This window comes from Phodopus roborovskii, unplaced genomic scaffold, assembly GCF_943737965.1.
Source record: "Phodopus roborovskii unplaced genomic scaffold, PHOROB, whole genome shotgun sequence".
Lineage (NCBI taxonomy): Eukaryota > Metazoa > Chordata > Mammalia > Rodentia > Cricetidae > Phodopus > Phodopus roborovskii.
Window position 1 is genome coordinate 17343951 of NW_026126588.1, and position 23361 is coordinate 17367311.

Below are 23361 nucleotides of genomic sequence, written 5' to 3' on the forward strand. Positions count from 1 at the left end.
CACCCACGGGATGCCACATCACAAGGATGGAGCCTCTCCCTGCCGATGAAGAAGAGCAAACAGGCCATGAAGAAGAAAAAGAAAAGTTTCTACTCTTCACTGGTGAAACCTGACCGGGGCAATGCGGGGGGGGGGAGGGGGAGGGAGAAAGCCCAGAGCACAGACAAGCATACAGAAAACAGGGTTGGGTAGGCTGTGCTTGCCTGGACGGAGTGTACCAACTGCAACAGCAACCAGACGCTGTGTAGAACTGAAGTAGGGAGGGAGGTCGCTAATCTCCGTAGGATAGCGGTCCCAAGCTGCAGACACCCCACACAAAGAAGCTGTGCTTGGGATTTTTGCACAGTCAGACCAGAGGAAGGCATTGCCACACTCATGAGTCTCAGGCATTGCTGTCCGGGCCGTGGCCATGCCCGTGTCAACAATACACATTCACCTAGGCCCTGATCTACTCCTTACACATTCACTCGGAGCTTCCTCTGCTCCCCATATCAATGGACAGTGATTAGTACTTCAACTGCCATTTCAAACAAAGTAACGCCTAATCTGCTGCGAAATAACACTCCCAATTACACAGATATAGTCAGATACATGTTGATATTTATTAGCAAAAATACTCCAAAAGAGAACTGGGTCCGAATTATAACACGTGAAACTTTAAAAGTTGGTTTTAGTTGTATTGCTGCCGGAGGACTTTAGTCTCTAAGCACTGCTTTAATTTTCTGAAACAGGGTTCAAATAACAATACTCAGTGAAGTGTTTCAATAGGAACTCTGCTGGAAGCAAGCTGACTTTGCTAACAAACATAAACACGGAGTAGGTAGGCAGACAAAGTTGTTCAACAGGAAGCTTTAAAAAGGTAAACCTTACAAATAGGAATGTATTCAGTAGGGAAAGGAGTTACTGAAGTGGCCACATCATTTACTAAAATAATCTTCTAGCCCCTCCAGCTCCATTTCCAGGGAGGAGTTTAGAGAGGCCAGTGCAGCCGATGCTTCCCTGCTCTTCTGGACACTGGCTTTGGGCTGCGGCGTTTCTGGCTGACTGGACTCCTTCTTGATGTCTTTGCCACCAGTTAGGATCCGCTGGCTTTCCACAAAGAACTGATTTGGATGATTCAAAGAGAAGCCACAATCATCTACCTGTCCAAGGAAGCAAATTTAAACCACATCAGCACAGCAAAGCTAGAAATAAAGCTTCCAAGGCGGTCTGCATCCTCACTCACTGCTGAATACTGGGATGTGGATCCCAGCTACGCCCATCTGGAATAAACAATCCACTGCTTACCCTCACTTCACCTAAGGGAGCTTCAGCTGAAGATCCCACTAACACCAGGGCTAGGACGTGTGTATGCTCAGTCCAAACCTATGCAGTTGGCTCTAACTCCTACCCACTACCTACTCTCGACAGAATAAATGACTCAAAACAGCTGAAACAGCATGCCAAACACATTGCTCCCAACATGACCCCCATGCCATGTCCACGGAACTTGAGCACATTCTGGACAACAACTCAGCTGTCCACATCCAATTCACCCTCAGTTCTTAGAGTACCCACATCATTCCAATGTCTGTTGAGGAATACCCATGATTAAAAAAAAAAAAGAAAAGTGTTCTACACGGCCGGCTGGAAGTGTAGCTCTGTGGTAGAATCCTTCCCCACATGTGTGCCACCTGGGTTCCGGCCCCCACACAACGATAACAGGGTTTGGGAAACACAGCTGGGCGAGTTTATGTGTTGAAATGGCCACTAGTGACGCACAAGTTAGTGCACCTCCAGTGCACCTAAGCAAAAGGATAAACACATTTCTCATCACTCTGTACCTTTAGTAATCGCTGAGGAGTAAAGACTATTATTCCCATATTCTGATGATGGTAAACAAAGACATCTACATCCCAGGTGTCATAAACACACTCTCCTCCATGCACTCAGCGAGAGTGTCAATACTTTTCAGGATTTTTAGTAGCATAACTGAAAAGGGAGGTTAAGGATCTTGCCCAAGATGACACTACCAAGGACGCAGATGGAATATGAATGATTGTCTTTGGGCCAAGGTCAAAGTATTGTGTACGTATACAACAGTTGTTCCTGAAAACTGCGGCCTTTGTTTTAGTGATTCCTAAAAGATGTGGCATAATAAAGTAGGAAAACTTTTATTTAAAATGTGAATCTTCAAGTCACTTTCTTCGTACTCAACTAAAGGGTCAGACTATTGTGTTTATGAAACACACTGCCTCAACTAAAGGGTCAGAATATTGTGTCTATGAAACACACTGCCTAGCATGCCTGACCTTCTCACCTGCAGTTAGAGAGAGGTAGCAGCAGGGACCACTTTGCTTGAGCTCTGCTGGGTTTTTAAAATGTGGTATTTTCATATCAGAAACCATTGGGCTATGTCTTATTTACCTTACTTTCATTTGCTTATTTATTAAAGATAGTGTCTCTATGTCTTTGCTGTGTTAGCTCGCTGGCCTTGATTTTGTAAATGCTCCTGCTTCAGGCTCCTGAGTAGCCTGGTTTGTAACCCCATTCTTGGCTTGTACCATTTTTTACACTCCACTCTGTCTTGAGCCGGTTTGTACACAACAGGTATGTAATAAATATTTACTGAGTTGAGTGCAGAATCAGCCAGTCATAGATTTTATGACTTACTGTATACCTGGCTGTATTATAATCAGTAGTTTCTCAGAACGTGAGAGTTCACTGACTAAAACTAAAGAACACCACAGCCTTGTAATTCCTGAGCTGAAAAAATCATTTCCAGCAATGGAAAATAGAAGGGTCACAGATAAAGGTCCATTACTCTGGCTACGCAGATCAAAGTAGCCTTTGTGGGGAAGTGCTCTTTGATGGGGCCGGCAAGATGGAGAGGACAAAGGGCTGGGGTGGGAAGCAGCAGGGGTACAGAGAAGGGCACAGAGAGCGAGTGGTCCACATGGCCTGGTATAAAAGGCACTCCACAGATAAGAAGAACAAGGTCACAGACACTGGCAGGCACCAGACCCCCAAGATCTCGGAAAGCAGGGTCTGTCTAGACATACTTCTCTAGGCACAGGGCAACTGGAATTGTAAGAGTCCTTCAGGAGGAGAGGGGTGTGATTACATCCATACACATCTTATGGCGGATTAATCTGGACTCGTAGGGAGGAAAAAAGGAGTTACCATGGTTCAGAATGAGCCCCCAGAGGGTGGAACAGGAGCCAGAAAAAAGGGGTTTCCTGCTAAGTCATCACCTCCAGAGTTAGTAAACACTGGGCCAGTAACTGTAGTGACATTACTCTGTTAGGTGACTGGTTCTTTATATCTAGGTTTTAGGATCACCAAGAAAAAAAAAAAAAAAAAAATCTTTATCCTTTTAACAATGGGGTTGCTTAACTTCTAAGCATTTCCTTACTGTTTTATGATAAATTTGTAATTTTCATTAACAATGGCATAATTTGTGAACTTCTTTATCTGATTTCACCCAATTCCTGAGAAACTGAGAAATGTTTCATAACTAGTTTAAACATTTCAATCAGAAGGCGTCCCATTTTGTGAACAGAAAATGAGAGGTCTGAGGGACACTACTGCTCCTTTAACTAAACATCCAGAGATTTTTGATTTGCTCAGTCGCCAAGCTAACAGCTGGGGTTCTGTGAATTAAAATACATCTCCAGCTACATCACATGGATATTTACTGAAATCAACATATCATGGAAACTGTTGAACATCATTGCTATGGAACCAACCTAGCCACTCAGCAACCAGGGAATGGACGAAGAAAATGTAGCGTATATACTCAAAGGAATACTTTTAGGCATCATGAGTGGAGTTATGTCATTTGGATACAACTGGAGATAAGCACAATAAGCAAATTAAGCCAGTCATGTGTGGTCCATAAATAAATGTGTGTGTGTGTGTGTGTGTGTGTGTGTGTGTGTGTGTGTGTGTGTGTGTGTGTTAAAATCAGGCTCGTGCAGCTGTCGAGGGGAACAGAGGGCCTAACAGGAGGGTGAGAAAGGGAGGAAGATATGCTCAACATGCCGCACATTAAAATGTCCTTCTTTAACAATCCCACATACAGACGGAATCAAACAAAACAAAAACTGAAGCCAGGCCTTTGGACTAGAGCACTACGTTCCCCTGCAGCTGGATTAAGAGGCTTCCTTCAGAGTCGAAAAGACAACCTAAGTTTTGAAAGACTTTGCCTAAATGTTATTTTTGAAAAAAATTTTATGTGTATGAGTGTTTTGCCTGCATGTATGCCAGCACCTTCCAAAGAAGGCAGCAGACCCCAAGTACTGGAGTTGCAGGTGGTTGTGAGGTGACATCTGGTGCTGGAAACCGAACCCGGGTCCTCTGCAAGAACAGCCAGTGCTCTGACCACTGAGCCATCTCTCCAGACCCTTTAAAGATTACTCTTCACAAAGCCTTGTTTAAAAACCTCTTACAAAAATAATGTAACCCTGGAAAAACAGTAATATAGGGAGGATTTTCTTTCTCTCCTTTTTGACTGTGAGGGATTTTTCTGTGTCTTCCTTTGAGTTGTTAATGGGTTTACTACACCTGTCCTTACAGAAGATGGCCGAACTAAACTGATACTCAGAATTCAGTGTGAGCAAGAGAAAACACGGTACCCTTTGTAAACCTTACTGTTCTCAACTGTGGAATATTGCATAATAATATTGCTATGACATCAGGTTGGTGGGGGGGGGAATTAACGGAATATGAATCTTTAAAAAGTTGTGGTTCTATGGAATCCAAATCAAATATTTTAAGGTAAGTCAATTAAAAATGAAGTAGAATTCCCAAAACAATAAAGTTATCACTATTTTTTTTTTTTGTCACTTTAAAGAAACCCAGACTGGAAAGTGGTTGTGTATCACAGGTATGAAAGAAATATGGAGATGAATTTAACCACAAGACTAGAATCAATTGTCCCTTACTTTTTATATCAAGGTTAGCAAGTGAAGGGCAGTTAAGTGTCTTAGCTCTAATATATTTCAGGGATGTACTTTCTATGAACATCTACTTTAATGCCTTTTGTTTCAGATGGTTCTTCCTGCCAGCCTGGTCCCACAGCCAAGTCAGCCCCAAATAAATACATAGACACTATATTAATTATGAAATTGTTAGCTGGTGACTTGGGCTTCTTATTGGCTAGCTCTGTCTTAATTATTAACCTGTAACTACTAATCTATGCATTTCTACATTTACCCCTTTGTGGTCTCACATAGCATCTGATTCTGTTTCCCAGAATTCTCATCTCCTAGACCCGCCTATCTTGCTGCCCTATTGGCCAACAGTGGTTTATTCACCAATAAATAAGGGGAACATATGTACAGAAGACATCTCCATCAACTTTTACTAAGCATTTACCGCAGAGCCTGGGCCCTGCGACAGGCTGATGCCCTGATCTGTGTGGCATTTCCCAGTAGGTCCCTCAGGGTACACATGGCCTTGACTGTTCTGCTAAACTTGTGGTCTGGAAGCCAACTGTTGATGTGTTTCTCCCGACTGAACTGCAGTTCTTGCTGAATCCTGGCTCTCCCTTTTGTTCTGAAGAAAGCATATATGGCTTATGCAATCTTTTATCCTATTCAGAAAAATAGACTTGAGGTGTGTTAGGGAAAAGGTACAAATATAAACCAGAAAAAAAAAAATGACAGTAAGCGCTCTTTAAAGTCAACTTGTGGAAAAGGAATTCATCCCAGTTCCTTGCTCATTTTGCAAATTCCCAAGGGTGAGTGGCTATTATTCACCAAAACAAAGCTACTTTTCATTCCCTGCAATTGATGGAAACATCTGTACTGGGACTTTTCATTGTTGTACTTACGAATCTCTGCCCACCCTCCACCCCTTCCCACTGGCCGCCACTATTTTGAAGGTTTCTTTGTAGCTGATTTTAATTATGTTTGCACATGGTGCTGGGAGAGGGAAACAGTGTGGAGCATTTTCATTTTTACACATTTTGTATTACTGTGAGAAAACACTGAGATAAGCAGCTTCCAAAGGGGGAGAGGTTATTCAGGTTCACAGTTCTGAGATTTCAAAACAGGGTCCAGTGTCTCTTGCTACCACACCTGTGCTGAGGTACATCACAAAGATGGGACATGGTGGAGCGATGACCAACACCCCAGTGTCTTCAAGGGCATGGTCTCCAGGACTTAGCTTCCTCCACTAGAACCCACCCTCTAAAGGCTCTACTGGCCCCTTCGGTACCGTAACCGGGGGTTGGTCTTTGGAGGGAGGGGTTTCAGAGGTGAAGCATGCAACACATACCTGGAAGGTGCACAGAACCTGTAAGAACCGGGACCAGGTCAGCATGGCTGGTGACAGTGTTTTATAGGACACGTTATGACTTTCAAATGGGAATCCACAGATATGTTTTAATGAAATAATCAAATTCCATTACTGTAACCCTCACCCCCGCCGTGTGAAGGGGGGAAGAAGGAAGATGGTGTGTGTGTAGATTCTGAGAAATGAGTTAGGAAGCTATGATGGGTTCTAAATGAGACGTGATGGTGGGTGTAGCTTCCAGCCCAGAAGCCAACTGCTATCTGTAATAAAGACACGAGTGTACATGTCATACACCCCACTTAGGACTTCAGAAAAATGTGTGATGGGTTTTGACAAGATCATTGTAGCAATTTATATGATGCCCAAGAAATTATGCTCAAGTGCTTGGAAAATAAAGTCTCCAATTCAAAGGGATCTATTTCTTTAAAAAAAAAAAAAATTCAATTAGGACTCAGAGATTAATACAAGGTCCAGTGTTTCCTCCTACAGTCAAAGCACGCAAGAACGAGAATGATGGGGTGCAGCAACATACAACTGTTTTGAACACTGCCCCTTAAAAACACAAGGCAGACAGCCATCAGTAGGCCAGCTTTTGACACCCACTGAAGGAACCAATACATCCCACATGATGACCTTCACTCAAAGCTAGGTCTCATATTTCTGCCACAGCAAACACAGATCTAAGGAATGGAAGCAATGCTGTTTTACCTGTGGGATACTCAGGTTTTAATCAAGAGGTTTGCAATGACAGCCTGTAATGAGGCAGCTGGTGTTACCACACCGCCATATGGAGCTATCTCGCTGCTGCTGCAAACAGTATCAATTAGCGAGTTCATTTTCAAAACTTGCACTTAAATGAATGCCATCGCAGAGGCCCAAAGAAAATGAACCCAGAGGTTTACTGAGGAGGGAGATAGGACGGCAGAAAGCTGGCAATAAAAATTGACTCTATTTTTGCACTAGGAAAATCATATGTGGAGATATCTGCAACGAAAAATCTATATTGTAATGAATACAAACATTTGCATGCAGTTCAAGCTATGCTACTTCCACGTATGAAAGGATTTGAATGCACATCTTCAGTAAACTAAGGCTAGGTTTAAAAACTGGCAAATTGTAGCCCTAGTTGTGTTGGCTATCACAAAAGCACACTTCCAGAATTCACTGAATTGCCGTGTGGCTCACTTTGGTAGAGTGCTTGCCTATTATCCCAGGAGGTGAAGGGAGGGGACTGAGGGATTCAAGGTCATGCTTGGGCTACATAATGACTCTGATGCCAGTCTGAGCTATACCAGAAAGACAAGACAAAACACGGAGAAACCAAACAATTAGGAGCATATATGCAATGAAAACTCTCAAGCTGAGCCAGCAGGGTAAGAAATGCAATCCCTGCCATGAAACCTTGGAGGCAGATTAAGCAATTGTCAAGAGGCAGCCACAATGACTTTCCTCATGAAGGATGGTAAAGGTCACAGGTTCATTTGGACAGGTGTGGCCAAGGTTCCACATCTAATCTAGTTCAAGGAGTGGCAAACTAAGGCCTATAGGTCAACTCTCTATAGACAAAGTTCTATAAGTTCACAGCTATGACTATATATTTTCTGTGGCAGCTTTTGCAAGGTGTGACAGACCTAAGGCCTCTGTACCTAAAACCTCAGCAACCTTGGTTCTTGAACACAGACAGGAAGTGATGGGTGCAGCATGGCAAGACCCTCTTAGGATGGGTGGATCTTCCTTGTAATGTTTCTGATTCTGTAGGACCCACCTCAGTTCTTAGGCACTTTCATAAATTTTGTAAGTTACTTAACACCATGTAACAAATCTCTTCTTCTGTTGACATTTGGAGAGTGACTTTCACTAGAACAACTAAAAGAACCAAGCAGAACACCGAGTAACCACCACATGCATCAATCTGTAAATGTAAACAATGTACTTACATTATGCGTCATCTCGAAGTACTTCTGACAGGCTACCTGATAGTGAGTCCCCTTTACTAAATCCAAAATCTAAAATGACAGGGTGAAAGTAAGAAAGAAAAAATACAGGTTAAGTTTCTTCTAAGCCATTGTGGTCGCAGTGGTTGGCCTTCCATAATCTCTATTCCAAAAAGGAAACTCAATAAATCATGTAGCACTCTGTGCTTCTACAGCCCGGACACTTCAACGATGCTGAGATAATCCAGGAGTGGTTTAGCTCAGCATTAAAACACAGATGGCAAGTGATAGCAAGTGATCTTTCTGACCTGCCACCCGGGACTTTAATAACGTTACTTTGACAGCAAGATGACAGCAGATCCTGGGATTTTGATTTTGATGGAACTGTCAGTACATCATATTGCAGGATCTTTTTAAAAAAATGTGTTGCTATGAATCTACTAATCTAACAGTAGAGGCATGAAGCAATAAAATGCACTCTTTAGACTTATTTTCACATTACCTGTTTATACAGATGCAGCACTAGACACTGTTGTGAACCCAAACCCTCTGGACCAGCATACAGAGGCAACAACTTCCCGTCAATCAGATTGTCTTTTCTGTAATGAAGTCTCTTCTAGTAAAACTCAGCATAATATGGCAGTGAATAGCCTATTCTGAGCATCTACTAGGGACGCCATCCTATCTTTGGTAAATACAATTTTCCTTCCAATTCTACTTCATGTAATCTCTTCAGAATGCCATAGGGACCCATCCTTATCAGCAAAGCACAATGGTACCTGAAACTTATAAAGTTTCATTGCCTTCCACCACTTCCAAATAAATAAAATATACATATTTGACCCATCTATCAAGCACAGGAAAATGCTGGAATTAAGAGATAACCACAAATTAAAGGAAATAGAAATCTAGAGAATAGCCTTTCAAAAGGCTAACCTTCCCGCCACAAAAGAAATGAAGGCAGACTTGAACTCCTGCCTTACAGTTTTTACAGAAAATTATAGTTGTAGAAGGGGCATTGTACACCAGCAAGAATTTGCTAAAGGACTGTTTTCTTCTGGTTGTCTTATATCCAAATTCTAAATCACTTTCAATTAACTTCTATATAAATATCAACCTGTCACAGAACTCAGGATTTTGTCTACCTCTATGACCCATTTTTCCTCAAAATTAGAGAAAAATAAAACTAAATTCATTAAAATAAATGACAATAAATAAATGAAGTCACAAAATCTTGTGAGTAATGACACAACACTTTGAACTTACACCCCAATGCTTTTTCACACATCCATTAAAGCTGTGCAGTGATGAACTTGAAATTAATTACTGGACAACAAACTCAACAGGATGACATACATGAATTGTCATTTCAAAGGAGACTTCAAACACAAACAGTCAGTGCCCACCTTTAATCCCAGCACTAGGGAGGCAGAGACAGGATCTCTGTGAGTTCGAGGCCAGCCTGGTCCACAGAGAGAGAGCCAGGACAGGCTCCAAAGCAATACAGAGAGAGAAACCCTGTCTTGAAAACAAAACAAAACAAAAACAGAAAAAGATTTGATGCCATAAGCTACCTGAAGATGAAATAAATTCAGAAATGAAACTGAGCCATGTGGTATATTTATATTTCTTTTATGTAAAATCAAAACACAGGAATGGTGCAGGCCATGACTGGCTGAGCCTTCTGATATCAATTAACAATCGAGGTAACCCCCAGACATGCCCCACAGACCAGCCTGACCCGATAATCCTTCATTGAAGACTCCTCCCAGGTGAGTCTAGGCTACGTTAAGTTGTCAGTTAAGATGACCCAGCGACAGTGACTGTACACATGTAAGAAAGCTAAAGTGACAAATAAGACACAGAATATGAGAAATGCGGACCCAACTGAAAATGCTTATCGTTTGTTTTCATTAAATTCTTATTAAGAAAACAGCTATTTCTACCACAGAGGTGGCTGTTCTTTACTAAAAGAATTTTGGTTTGAAATCATTCATCCATCTATTTTAAAAGAATCTTACTAATCATACCCCAGCATGTGAGGCAACGTAATGTATAGAAGTGAGACGGTATGGGGAAACAAAGAAAATAGTGGGTTTTCTGGCAAGAAAAACAAATTTAGAATAAAGGACATGAAGCGGAGGAGGTTAAAAGAGAACCCATGTCAGCAAGCAGGACGGGGATGGCGGGGTGAGCCAAAGAGAATTCCAACAGACAGGGAGAGAGCTTTGGGGCAATTAGATGGCAATGCCAGGTACTATCTTCATTTCAGACAAGAAATACATCCTCTTAAAATAAAGTTGCCTGGAGGTCTCATTAGGGACAGGATCAATTTTAAAAAGAATTAAGAAATCGTGTGTAGCTTAATCTAGTTTCCCGTAGAGGAATATAGCAACAACTTACATGTTTTCAAAATGAAAGAGAAATTGTCAAACTACTGGAGAACACAATTACGGGGGTCCAGATTATGACCTATACTGTGGAAATTCAGGAAGACAGGCGACCCCTCAGCCAGGGGTGACAAACTGACTTACTCTTATGCCACACTCATTACTGTGAAGGGCAGACTAGACACCAGGGCTGGCTGGTGGAGCCCACCAGGGTGAGCACAGAGGCAGTGGTAGTTCTCAGTACTCAGACTTGGAGACCAAGCATTTCCTAATAGCCAAACGGGCACTTTCCATGAAACTGTCCAACCAGAGTCAGTTCTGACATTTTACAACACTCATCCCCAAAGCTCACCCCCGCCTTCTCAAGCCATTTCCTAAATATCATGCAATGGGTTTTTAAAAAGATTTTCCCCCCTCAGAGAATGATTTGAACCCGTCAACACCAGAGCTCAAGGCACATAGTCTTTTCATTTTTATTTATTAACTGTACAAGCTAATGGGTTCCATTATGACACTTGGCGCGCACACGTGCACACGTGCACACACGCGCGCGCGCATACACACACACACACACACACACACACACACCAATGGGTTCCATTATGACACTTGACGCGCACACGTGCACACACACACACACACACACACACACACACCAATGGGTTCCATTATGACACTTGACGCGCACACGTGCACACACACACACACACACACACACACACACACCAATGGGTTCCATTATGACACCTGACATGTATACATAGCTGATGGGTTCCATTACAACACTTGGCACATATACATAACACGCCCGGTCTTCTTCGGGTCTTTACATCCTATCCTGTTCCTAACCCCCACTGTCCTCCTTCCCCTTCCTCTAAACCTCCCTCCCTCTTTCATGCATTATCTGCACTGTGCTCTTTTAATTGTGACTTTTATGTGCGCATGCCTATACATTTGCCAATACAGTCTGCTAGGTCCACTTACTGTTGCTTGCTGTTAGGGCTGGCATTCGGTGTTGGACAAACCAGTCAGGGGGCGTATCCTGGGGGAGACTGATCCTCCTCCTCTCTGCAATCATTAACTGCCTGGAGCTTTCCATGCAGGGGGGGGGGACACTTGTGAGATCTCCTCCATCAACACTGGCATGTTAACTAATGTTGTCACTGGTCAGGTCTTGTTAGGCAGCCACACTGTTAAGGTTTCAGGGGTGCAGCTTCCCGGCCCTACACAGAAGGCACAGCCGCTCAGCTGACTTCTTGTGGATCTTACAGCCTGTCCACTCCTTAAGGAAGTGGACATGACAGTACTGTTTTTCCTATGATCCTGCTGTTCCTTATACATGGACATTTATTTCTCATATAAAATATGTACAAAATACCACATTTTAGTCACTAAGCACAGCTAGTTGAGTGCTTTCTGAGTGATGGCAGTTACGGGGATGTAGAGCCATAATGCTAACATTGTATGTTAGACCCAGTCTACTGACTTCACAGATTTTTACAAGGGATTCTGAACTGCTAGCATTTGCCTATGCAGTGCAACTCGACGTTGGTTTGCTCTTAATTTTGGTGAATGTTCTGATATGAACATAATAACTATTAAACATTGTATTAAGACAACAAGATGGGTACTGATACAATGTGCTTTGGGGCAGAATAACTCCAAGGCAGGAAATACAAAGTTAGAAATAGAAAGGAAAAATCAAGATTTGCCCAAAAGACTCTGAGTTTGTGATAAAAGGCATAGTTATAAGTTCAGGAAACTCCAGAATCCTGAAGATGCATAGGACAGGCTGGAAGGAACAGAATTCAGGCCAGAATGAAAGTGTTCCAAAGGGTAAGGGTACTGAAGAAGAGGACACAGCCGGGCATCATTACTTCTTGGCAGTGTTGTCTTTCCAGCATCAAGTCTAAAGATCACAAAAACATCACTCCCTATATTAGTTCACTTTATGATGCTAACAAAATGCTCAAAATCGGGTACTTGTTTTAATAAAATTTGGAAGAATGAAAAGTCTAAGATAGTGAAGTCCCATCAGTTTGGCTCCTATTGAGGATGTCAGAAAGGAAAGAAAGCTATCATAAGGCAAGAAAAGAAGCCAGAAAGATTCAAAAGTCATATCAGCTCAATCCCACAGGGTCCTACAAACTGCTGGTTCTCTCTTAGAGGAGGCCTAAGTACCATCACTGAGCTACACTCTGATGTGCTCACCACAGAAACCATATGCAGACATGCAGTTGCAAGGACAGAAGCAGAGGTCAGAAAGAGGATGAGTCTGGGATACGTGTACCACTCAAAGGGGAGAACTCACATCGTGTACCACTCAAAGGGGAGAACTCACATCGTGGAGGCATAAAGAGGCAAACAGCAGGAAGACTGAACCAGGAGGGGAATGAGCAAAGTCCACTGAGCTCACAGAGGGTCCGTCAACAGCAAAGACAAGGACTCCTCCAGTCTTCCTGTTCTACTCTGAGAGGCCCTCTTACAGACAGTGCTAATTCCAAAGAACAGCTCCCTAAGACCAGAGGGAAATGAACCACGGGCAGCTCTGATGCCTGCCTAATGAGCTTTCTAATTACACTCCAGAAAAAAATAATCAAACTAAACAATAACATCAATTGTGGAAACATAAAATTTTCAAAGAAAAATTCCCATGAAGAACTCAAGGCTTGGTGTTCACACCAATATTTAGAGTAAAAGTGAAATTACAGAGCATCACTGTGGCAACCTGGCTCTTAGCAATAGACTTCCCCACTGACTTTAATTATTCTCGGCGACTAAAATCCACCAAGAAGAATTCTAAACTTTTAAAAACGAAATAATTCATCGTTTCATCTTTACAAAAAACTTAATCCATTTGTATTTGCTTTGTTTAGTAAAAGAAACTAATTTTAATTTATCCTGAAGACAAGTTACTGGTTATTTCCATAAGAGAATTATTTTTCCTTTTTTGTAAAAACTGATTTTTCTTTTTCATTGAAATTTCTTTTATATAATAAACTTTGATCATGACTTCCCTTCCTCCAACTCCACCCACATTGTATTTCTTTCTCACCCTCTGTTCTTACAACCCCTTCCCCAAACAAAACATCAAACAAGTGAAAAACAAATAAATCAATAAAGAAAAAACACCCCCCCCAAAAAAAAAAACACTACCGAGTGCATTTGTATTGGCTAAGTACTTCTGGACATGGTGCCCATCCTGGAGTATGGCTGATTTATCCAGTGAGAACCTTAGAGAAGATGGATTTTCCCTTTCCCAGTAGACACTAATTGCAAATAGCTTCTTGGTTGGGGGGGGGGGTTTGTGTTCACTTCACCTTCTCAGTGCTGGGATTCCTCTGGTATGAACCTGGACAAGGGTTGTGCATGCTGCCACGGTCTATGCAGCCCAGGCTAGCTTCCCAAGTGCTGGCACCATCACACCTGGTAAGGAATCCTAATTAAGTGGCATAACCAAGCTGTCTTTAAAGACAAATGAAATAACTGCTTTTATGATTTGAATGACTGTGGTCTATCACACTGATCTTTGCCAGTCAATCAATATGTATGACAGTCACCATCACCAGTAGGAAATGCCACACAACAACAGAAATAAACATAAGCATCAATGCACAGCACATGTTCCAAGTCTAACTTTGAGAGCAGGTGCAGCTTCCTCCCACCATTTACTCCGGCGCCTGCCAATAACGCTCAAAGGATGACTTGGCAGCAGGAAGCTGCCACCTGCCCACCCTTGGCTCTGGGTGACTGGTGAAGTGCGCGTGCCACAACAATTAGACATATGGCTAGTGTGTCTCTAATTCAAGGTCATCTGTCTTAATGTAGAAGTGAGGACAGGCTTGCTTCTTCTTAAAGAGGTCAACTTTTCAAAACTAGCCCACGCAAATTTTCTACTCCATTTCTGGGCTTCCTTGTTTCAAAAGTGAAAGAAAAGCTTGGTAGAGGTACACAGTGTGGAACACATCTGATCTGCACATACTGCTCTGTTTTTGTTTCCTCAATGCCTGGCCAGGCAAAACCAGACCTCTGCTGTGGCCTTCACCAAGGAGACGAAGGCCAGGTTTTCATTTCTTCAAAATGTACTTTTGACCCACGGCAACCCCAGCAACCAGGCACCCTCTCCCGTCAACCATCCCCCGCCTCTACATCATTGACCACTGGCCCCACTGACCCACCTCCCCCTGGAGGGGGCTGGAGGAAGAGATGGGTGGATGGCAGTGTAAGACTACAATCAACAACACAAACAGCAATATGATACCACCAGAAACTAGTGGTCCGACATCATCATGGCCTGAACAGTCTAACACAGATCAAACAGAAAGAAATGACCCTAAAAATAACTTTATGAAGATGAAAGAGGCCCTTAAAGAAGAAATGAAAACTTCCCTTAGAAAAATGGAGGAAAAGAAAAAACTTGGGAGAGAGTAACAAATCCCTTAAAGAAAGGCAAGAAAGCCAATAAAAAACAAGCAGGTGAAGGAAACACTTGAAGACTTGAAAATTGTAAAAGAGGAGATAAAGAAAATACAGAGGGAACTCTGGAAATGGAAAATCTGGGTAAACGAGCAGGAACTACAGACGTAAGCATAACCAACAGAACACAAGGGATGGACGAGAGAAACTCCGGCATTGAAGATACGACAGAGAAAACAGACTCATCAGTCAAAGAAAATGATAAATCCAACAAATTCTTAATACAGAACATGCAAGAAATCTGGGACACCATGAAAAGAATTAACCTAACAATAATAGGGATAAAAGAAGGAAAATACTAGCTCAAAGGCACATAAAATATATTCCACAAAATCACAGAAGAAAACTTTCCCAACCTAAAGTAGGATATGCCTATGAAGGTATGAGGAGCTAGAAGACTAGAGCCCCCCCCCCAAAAAAAGTAAATAAAAAAAGTCCCTTGCCATATAACAATCAAAACACTAAATATACAGAATAAAGAAAGAATATTAAGAGCTGCAAAGGGAAAAGGACAGGGAATATATAAAGGCAGACCTATCAAAATTACACCCAACTTCTCAATGGAAACAATGAAAGCCGGAAGGTCCTAGACTGATGTTCTGCAGACACTAAGTGACCGTGGATGCCAGCCCAGACTACTACACCCAGCAAAGCTTTCAATCTCCATGAACAAACAAGATATTCCATGACAAAATTTAAAAAAAAAGAAAGAAAATGCACTTTCATTTGCTTAACAGCATGAAATGTCAAGAATTTTACTGTCTAATTCTTTATTGTTTATATAGTCTAAGTTGATTTTACTTCCAAATGTCTTTAAGACTTCCCTTTTCCTCTCTACTGCTCGGCCCCTATCATTCTCTCTCTTATCATAGGCTTCTTGATTTTCCCCTACAAGAGCCCACACTGCCACCAGAGTAACTCATAAAAGCCAATCCCAACTATGCATTCCAGTGCCTGACAAGGAGGGAGCACACACTATTCTACACAATCCAAATTCTCATCAGACCTAGCCTCCCTTCCTGGGCTCTGCTCTGGCTCTTTTGGCCATAGCATCCTCATAGCTGATCTAGGCTTTTCTACAATGTTCCGTGGAATTTTAGCTCACAAAGTCCTAGTGGTAACATGTATGGGAGTCTCTTATCTAATATGGTAGTTTGGGTTAATCTAGAATTAAAACTTTAGTGGTAATATCCATCAGAATGGCGTTGCTCTGTGTTGTCACAGGCCTCCCAGAACACACTCTGACCTGGTCTCCCAAAGGTCTCCTTCTGCCCTTTATCACCACACTCTCTTGCCTGTCTCCCCCCTGCAAGGTTAGCTCCATCAAGTAGGCCTCATTAGTGTCAACTCTCACAATATTTCTAGTGTCTTCAACAGCAAGTGGAATACAGGCATCGCCAGTTTATTATATATTTTAAGAGTTTGGAAGAATGCGCGTGTTCCATGCTACACATGAGGAGGTCAGAGGACAACTAACTGTGGAGTTGTGGCTCTCCTTCCACATTTTATATGGATCTGGGGCATCAAACTCAGCTCACCAAGCTTGTGTGGCAAGGGTCTCTGCCTGCTGAGCCACCGCGCCAGACAAATGGCTGTTCATTAACGCTGAATGTGGCTTTGTTGTCTCGTATCCTCACCTCCTGCTGCGGGGAAAATCCTACGCAGTACTCAGACCTGGTTGAAACACTATCCCCTGTGTCACTGAGTGTCTTCGTTCCCCTTCGGATCTGTGGCACCTCGGTTACACTATTTATTGGCGCACTTGACATTCTTTATTACAGTAAAGCAGGTACTAAAAAAAAATCTTACAAAGCAATTCCAACTGCGGCCCCAATACGGAATTTCTCAGTGCAGATTAATATCAGTATTTTGTGCTGAGGAAACATCAATAACTAAGTGAGGTAGGAATTGGAAGGAGGACAATCGAGGACTCAGGAGACGAATGTGCTTAGAGGCAGGACAGGCGGGAGAGCTAACGTCAGCTCCAGAGCTCAGTTACTAATTACTGTTCTGCTTTGTTTACTCTTTGTCTTGATAAAAAAGCAAGATACTTCAGAACTACTATGCCCTATGATCTTATAGGCATGTATAAGACACGTACTGATTTAATTATAAATTCTTACAAAAAAGAATTGTACCCAGTAATCATGCTAGTGTGACAGAAAAAGAAGTCATGCACAAAGCCTGCCAATTAACTGTTTTCTAAGGATGAGGGCATTAGAAGGCGTTTATGCACTATATACACGAGATTACATATATACACACATACATACTTACACACACACACACACACACACACACAGAGAGAGAGAGAGAAAGAGAAAGAATTGTCTAACAAGAAATGCATTGTAAAACTGATGGTAAAAACCATAGTTCTACAGCTGCTCTAAGCTGAGAAGATTAAAAATCTGAAGTATGTGCCCTATGAATACAGTTACTTAATTTTCTACTAAAGTCTGTTTCTCCAAAGGGGGTGGGGACTTTGACAATAAAAATGGTCACAAAAAGAGCTAAGTTAGAAAAGCAGTTTAATGACTAAACAAGTTGGATTTATGCGAGCAAAACCAAATACTACCAATGAAATTTCTTTCTGTTTACTGAATACTTTCATCAACAAAGACAAATGATATTCAACTTTATATATGATTTTTCCTTAGATTATACATCTTGAATAATATTTTTTAAAAAACCTTAAAACTATCTCTGGCTTCTAAAAATGAAAATATATTTTAAAAGTCAAATTAAATGATGATTTTTGTGATATAAGCAAAAATGTAACCATGGCTATCACACGTCTCCTCTACTGCAGTTTTGAAATTTAGTAATGAAATTTACTACTAAAAAATGCACATTTACAACTACCCACAAATAAAGGCTCCAAGTGCTGTTGTCGGATCCGAAATAGTACCTACAGCAGACACTGTTCCCTCAATAATGGAGACGAATGTCTACAGCATTGGTTAAGTAGTCCTCATCTGACAATATGACAATGCTCTTTGGTAGTTCGAATTTATAAGCACATCAAACAAGGAGTCATAAGACTTTATTGGAGCACTTGTGAGCACTACCATGAAATTATGACAGTTACTTTTCTAACTGTCCATTTTGAGGGAAATCTTCATTAAAAGGCACTTACCAATTACGGTTTAACAGTCAATAATTAATTGCCTTAAAAGTTTTGGACTGTGAGAAACAAGTTCACTAGCGCCCCAAAAGTACAAAGGACACACAACGCTCTCACACTCGATGGGTACAAAGGACACACACGTTCTCACACTTGATGGCTTGGCTTTGACATCACTAATTAGTTTCTTGGAAACACTAATTGGATCCACTTTAGAAATAATTATTAATGATTACACTGAATCAAAATTCCAAAACAAATATTTCTTCTCTACTGAAAAACACTAAAATGAAAAGGAAATTAAAGACATTTGTAAATAACACAATTTCCATTAAAAAAAAAAAAAACAACAACCTTGCAAATGAGTATCCTATTTCTACTCTTACAGTCAGCCTGTAAAACTGTTGGTTGTAGAAAGTCAAAGACAATTCTAAGCAGAAGCAAATACCAGGTGAACGTAAAAGCAAAACCTAATCACTCTGGTCATGAAATGTCTCCAGGGCTCAGAACTCAGACATCACTACTGACAACGGAGCGACATGAACTCAGGACGCTGCTGGTATTTTCCATTTCCTATGGCCGCAAATAAAAAGCTCAAATGAAACAGATAAAACTGCTTTTAAAAGTTTAAAACAAGTATGTCAAAAAGATTATCGTTTCTCGGATGTAACTAACCTAAAATATTGCTAAGCTATCTTACAGTGCTTTTCTGCAGGAATCTGTAGCTGGTGTGTGTCATGGACACTGATAGTGGAGCGGACTCCAATAGCTCTAACACAACAGGTGCAACGCCGAGCCTCCTGAGAGCTGCTTTACCGTTCGTGCACCCTTGATTCTAATTCACGACTTTCTATCAAGTCTCATCCTGTGATCAACTTTTTCAGATCGTGCTCTCCAGACTCCACTGGATACAGATGCTCTCCCTTGTTAAGCACTGCTTCACTGAAGAACTTTACAGGATAAGCTGAACCCACTAGACTCAATGTAAACTTTGAACAGTCGTATGTTAACATTTTTCAAATTGAAAAAAAAAAAACAAAACTATTGAAGATGTGCCATGTCTTTGATGCCCCTGCTTCTTCTGGGTGCAGGAAGAAGAGACTCATTCTGTTATGGCAGAGTCCAAGGCAAGTCAGAGCCACACTGCAGACAGCAGTCCTAACAACACCATGGTGCTTTCTAAAAGACAGACTTACTAAAAGATGTATTCTCTTAAATATTTGGATAACAATTTACACAGTTTTACTTAAGTAAAAACTACCATTAGACCTACACAGATTAAACATAGCAACAACTGACGCCTACCAGAACAGTCACTGACTTCAGTTTATTTTATTTTCTCAGAAAAAAATAAATTTCCGAAATGAAAGACCCTGTCGTGAATTTTTAGCTTCGTTAGTAAACCTCAATACACTAACCTTTATATTTTTAAATGAGGGCCTCAAGTGACAGAGAAAAATAAGACAGGTTGTGGGATTTCTATGTTCCTTTATTACCAAGAGAAATTAAACTGTGGCCTAGCAGAAGGACAAACTGGAACTTCCAAGGACTCAGAACCTGAAAAGCCAAGGCTTTCAGGTCTGGTGTGGTCCCTGATGCAGCACACAGCATCGTTTCTGTAAACAAATCCAAGCGGAGAGAGCTGCTGCCAATCCCTGAGGACCCCGAGCAGAACTGGACCTACCTGGCTGATCCCGGAGGCAGGGATCTTGTAGGACTGCATCTTCTGCTTCAGCAGCTCTGCGTCACTGTGACGGAATGGGCACCCTGAGAACAAAGCACAAGCCAGCACAGCAGCAAGGTCATTTACCAGGGTTCAGCACAGTGCCACACTGAGAGAGAGAGGCTACACAAGCGCTCTTACCTGTCTAACGGCGTATTAATAAAAAGTCAGTTTGCCCATGGGTGCAACGGCTTTCCTTTCTATCTAAACAAGGATTTAGCTGCTTGGTTATCGGGGTACTATGGACTCAAGAGTTACATAAAACAGTACAGTGCTGCCCGGCTCCCATGGCCATTCACCAGAAAGGGAAAACTCTCTTGCCAGAACAGAAAATCACAAAGGATTCATAGCAGTTTACCTAAAACTTAAGATACTCTCGCATTTCTGTGGCCTAAAAATATTGCATAAAGACATTAAAAAAAAAAAAAAAGAAGGGGTATATATAATGGAAATAAAAATATCCAAACTCTAAGAAACATAAATATATCACATCAGATTCAGACATAAATTCTATGCCTATCTCCTGAAGACCAGATCCCATATAAAATTTGAAGAATCGTGGCAGTAAACAATGTGAACAGTTAGGAATTGTTTCAGAGAAAAGCTACACACGGTATGTTTCATCATTGTATTTCATGAGCAACACAAAAGGATGGACAACGAGAAATATTTGCATGAAGAAGAACAGGGAGTATTCGGGCACAGAATGATAGATCTACATGTTAACTACATGTAACTGCACATTTTATATGAAACTGGTGGAAGTTGGGGCTGAAAAGAATAACGGAAAAGGGCCAAAAAGCCAAACAAACACATTTATCAAACAAACTTAACTATAAATAAATCCTCCATTGGACCTCTATAAACTATGAAATCTGCAGAATTTATAGCATATCCTGCATCTAGATGTAAGCAAATACATTTTAGTACAGGAAGCTTCCTGTGGAAATGCATACTGCACAGTAGAGTCTGGCATTCCTGGTAGGTTGACCATGCAGTGGCTCTGCACGGACTGACTACATGAGCAGCACAAATGGAACACGGTGAGGTATTTAAAGCAAAAACCAGAGAGATGAAGCTGGAAGGTGGGTAGAGGTGGATCTGGGGGCAGTCAGGGGTAGCAGTGGGGATGAATATGATCAGAAAGCATGAATACATGTATGAAATTCTCAAAGGATAAAAATATCATATTCAATTTTTTAAAAAAACAACTTAGCCTCGCAGTGTCTGGGTTTGAAATACCGACTCACTCACACACATACCACACACACACACACACACACATACAGAGAGAGAGAGAGAGAGAGAGAGAGAGAGAGAGAGAGAGAGAGAGAGAGAGAGAGAACTGAAAATGTTAGTCATCATTATTATTCTCGGAAAATACAGTAATGAAAATAGAAAAATCCCATTGAGAAGGCTATGATGGTGCACATGGGAATTATTGGTTATTTCCAGAATAATTAAAGTACATAAAAAATGAGAGAGACTGAACAGAATCGCCCAAATGATACTTGACATGATGGACAGGACCATATAAAAGGCCTGAAAGACAAACCAAGAAGAAACAGAACAACTCCAAGAAAGGTTTTTCCAAGATGTGATCACTCAGAAGAACAGAGGAAGCAACCAGAACTTGGGTCATTTTAACAGATGATATAAACACATCCTGTGCCTATCGTTCACATCAACGAGAATGGTTTTCAGGGATGAACAAACAAGACAATAAAAGACGGGTGAATGCTGTCACAGCTAACAGTAGTGGAGGGGGAGAGATGGAGAGAGGGGGGAAGAGAGAGAGAGGGAGGGAGGGAAGGGAGGGAGGAACAGAGGGGGGGAATTGTTTGAGGGCATAGGCCAGAATACAGTTAGACCTATAGACCTACATGGATTCTAACTGGTTGATGAACTATTCTAAGTATATCAGTGATGAAAGAAAACCAATAGAGGGCACTAAATAATCTTCCAAATAACAGAGCAAAAAAAGGACACATCTCCAGTTTCTGGTTGAGTATATTATGAGCTCAGAAGCTCGAGTCTATCCTAAATAAGGAAAAAAAAAAAGCTAATTAGATTGAAATCAACAACAACAAAAACCAAGGTCTCGGGGCAAATTCTGAGAAGAGCAGGTAAATGCAGAGATTCGTAACTCACCAGCAGAGAAATCCCCTAGCAAAACCTCTATCACAGTCAGTGCCACTGGGCAAACCCAACTGACAAATGCATGACATGAGTCCCAATGTGAACACCTCCAAGAGAAAGCTCTAGGGGATGAGTGTTAAGGCTAATCTTACACTTTTATGAGGTTTACATCCAGAAAAATCTACCAGCGTCTCACAGTGTTCGCCATATCAATAAATATAAATGAATACGTAAGTCAAGCTTCTGTAGAAGGAAGGGGAAGGTTAAATACACCAGCCTATTTTGTTCCCCAGAAGAGACTACGTGAGCAGAATCCTGACGGGTCTATTGCTGCCTGACGTTCTTGCGGGGGAGAGGGGTGTCCAGCAAGCTTATCTCACTCAAGGACAGAGAGTCAGCAAAGCACCGGAGGAGTTCAGTGTGAAAAAGCTGAAGGAGCAGCAGAATGAGGACAGCAAGAATGCTAGAATGAAGAGACCAGGATCATACGCTAGAAAAAGACAGCGTGCAGGGACACATGTTACCATAAGCGGAGACAGGAATCCTGCGCATTTCTAAAAGCTACAGGTTAAAAGTATCATAGAAATTAAGAAGGGGTTCTGTAGGGGTTTGAAGGAAAATGTCCCCCAGACAGAGTGGTACTGTTAGGAGGGGTGGTTCTGCTGAAGTAGGGGGTGTGTCACTGTGGGGGCATGTTTTGAGGTCTCTTCTGCTCAAGCTCTGACGTGTGATGGATGATGGGGATGTCTTCTGTACATATGTTTCTCTTATTGGTTGATGAATAAAACATGATGGCGCCAATGGCCAATGAGGCAGTCAAATAGGCAGGACTAGGAGGAGGAGGATTCTGGGAAAGGGAAGCAGACAGAGTCGCAATACTGCTGGAGGAGTGGCACCATGCCGGGCATCACCGGGTAAGCCACAGCCTCATGGCAATACCCAGACTGATAGAAATGGGTTAATAATTAAGACAGAGCTAGTCAATAATAAGCCCTAGTCATCAGCCAACAGTACTGTAATTAAGATAAGTCTCTGAGTGTTCATTTGGGGTGAGGCAGCCATGGAGCCAGCTGGGAAAGAACCATTCCATAAGAGTGTGGTGCTCAGTCTACTTCCCATGGCCTGGTCTCACAGCTTGCTGGTCTAGGGTCAGCTGACATGATCTTCCCAACACTACATCACAATGGCTACATCCATCACCTTGGCTTCACTGTACCAAAAAAATGTAGCTTATCATATAAAAGCAAGGACAGTACACTGACACCGTTATTATTGTAGTATGTTACTACAATTATT

At 41.8% G+C, this 23361-nt stretch overlaps 1 protein-coding gene across 1 annotated transcript in view; it reads right to left on the reverse strand.

Moving 5' to 3' along the window:
• Positions 1–583: 583 nt before the first annotated feature.
• The window catches only part of Prim2 (DNA primase subunit 2), a 141896-nt gene continuing 119118 nt past the window's right edge, over positions 584–23361 (reverse strand). The window contains exons 12-14 of the mRNA XM_051204451.1: positions 19888–19970; positions 8217–8285; positions 584–1142 (exon numbers count right to left, since the gene is read on the reverse strand). Of these exons, the coding sequence (XP_051060408.1) occupies positions 918–1142; positions 8217–8285; positions 19888–19970 (377 nt within the window). The 3' untranslated portion in view covers positions 584–917. The remainder of the gene's footprint in view (positions 1143–8216; positions 8286–19887; positions 19971–23361) is intronic.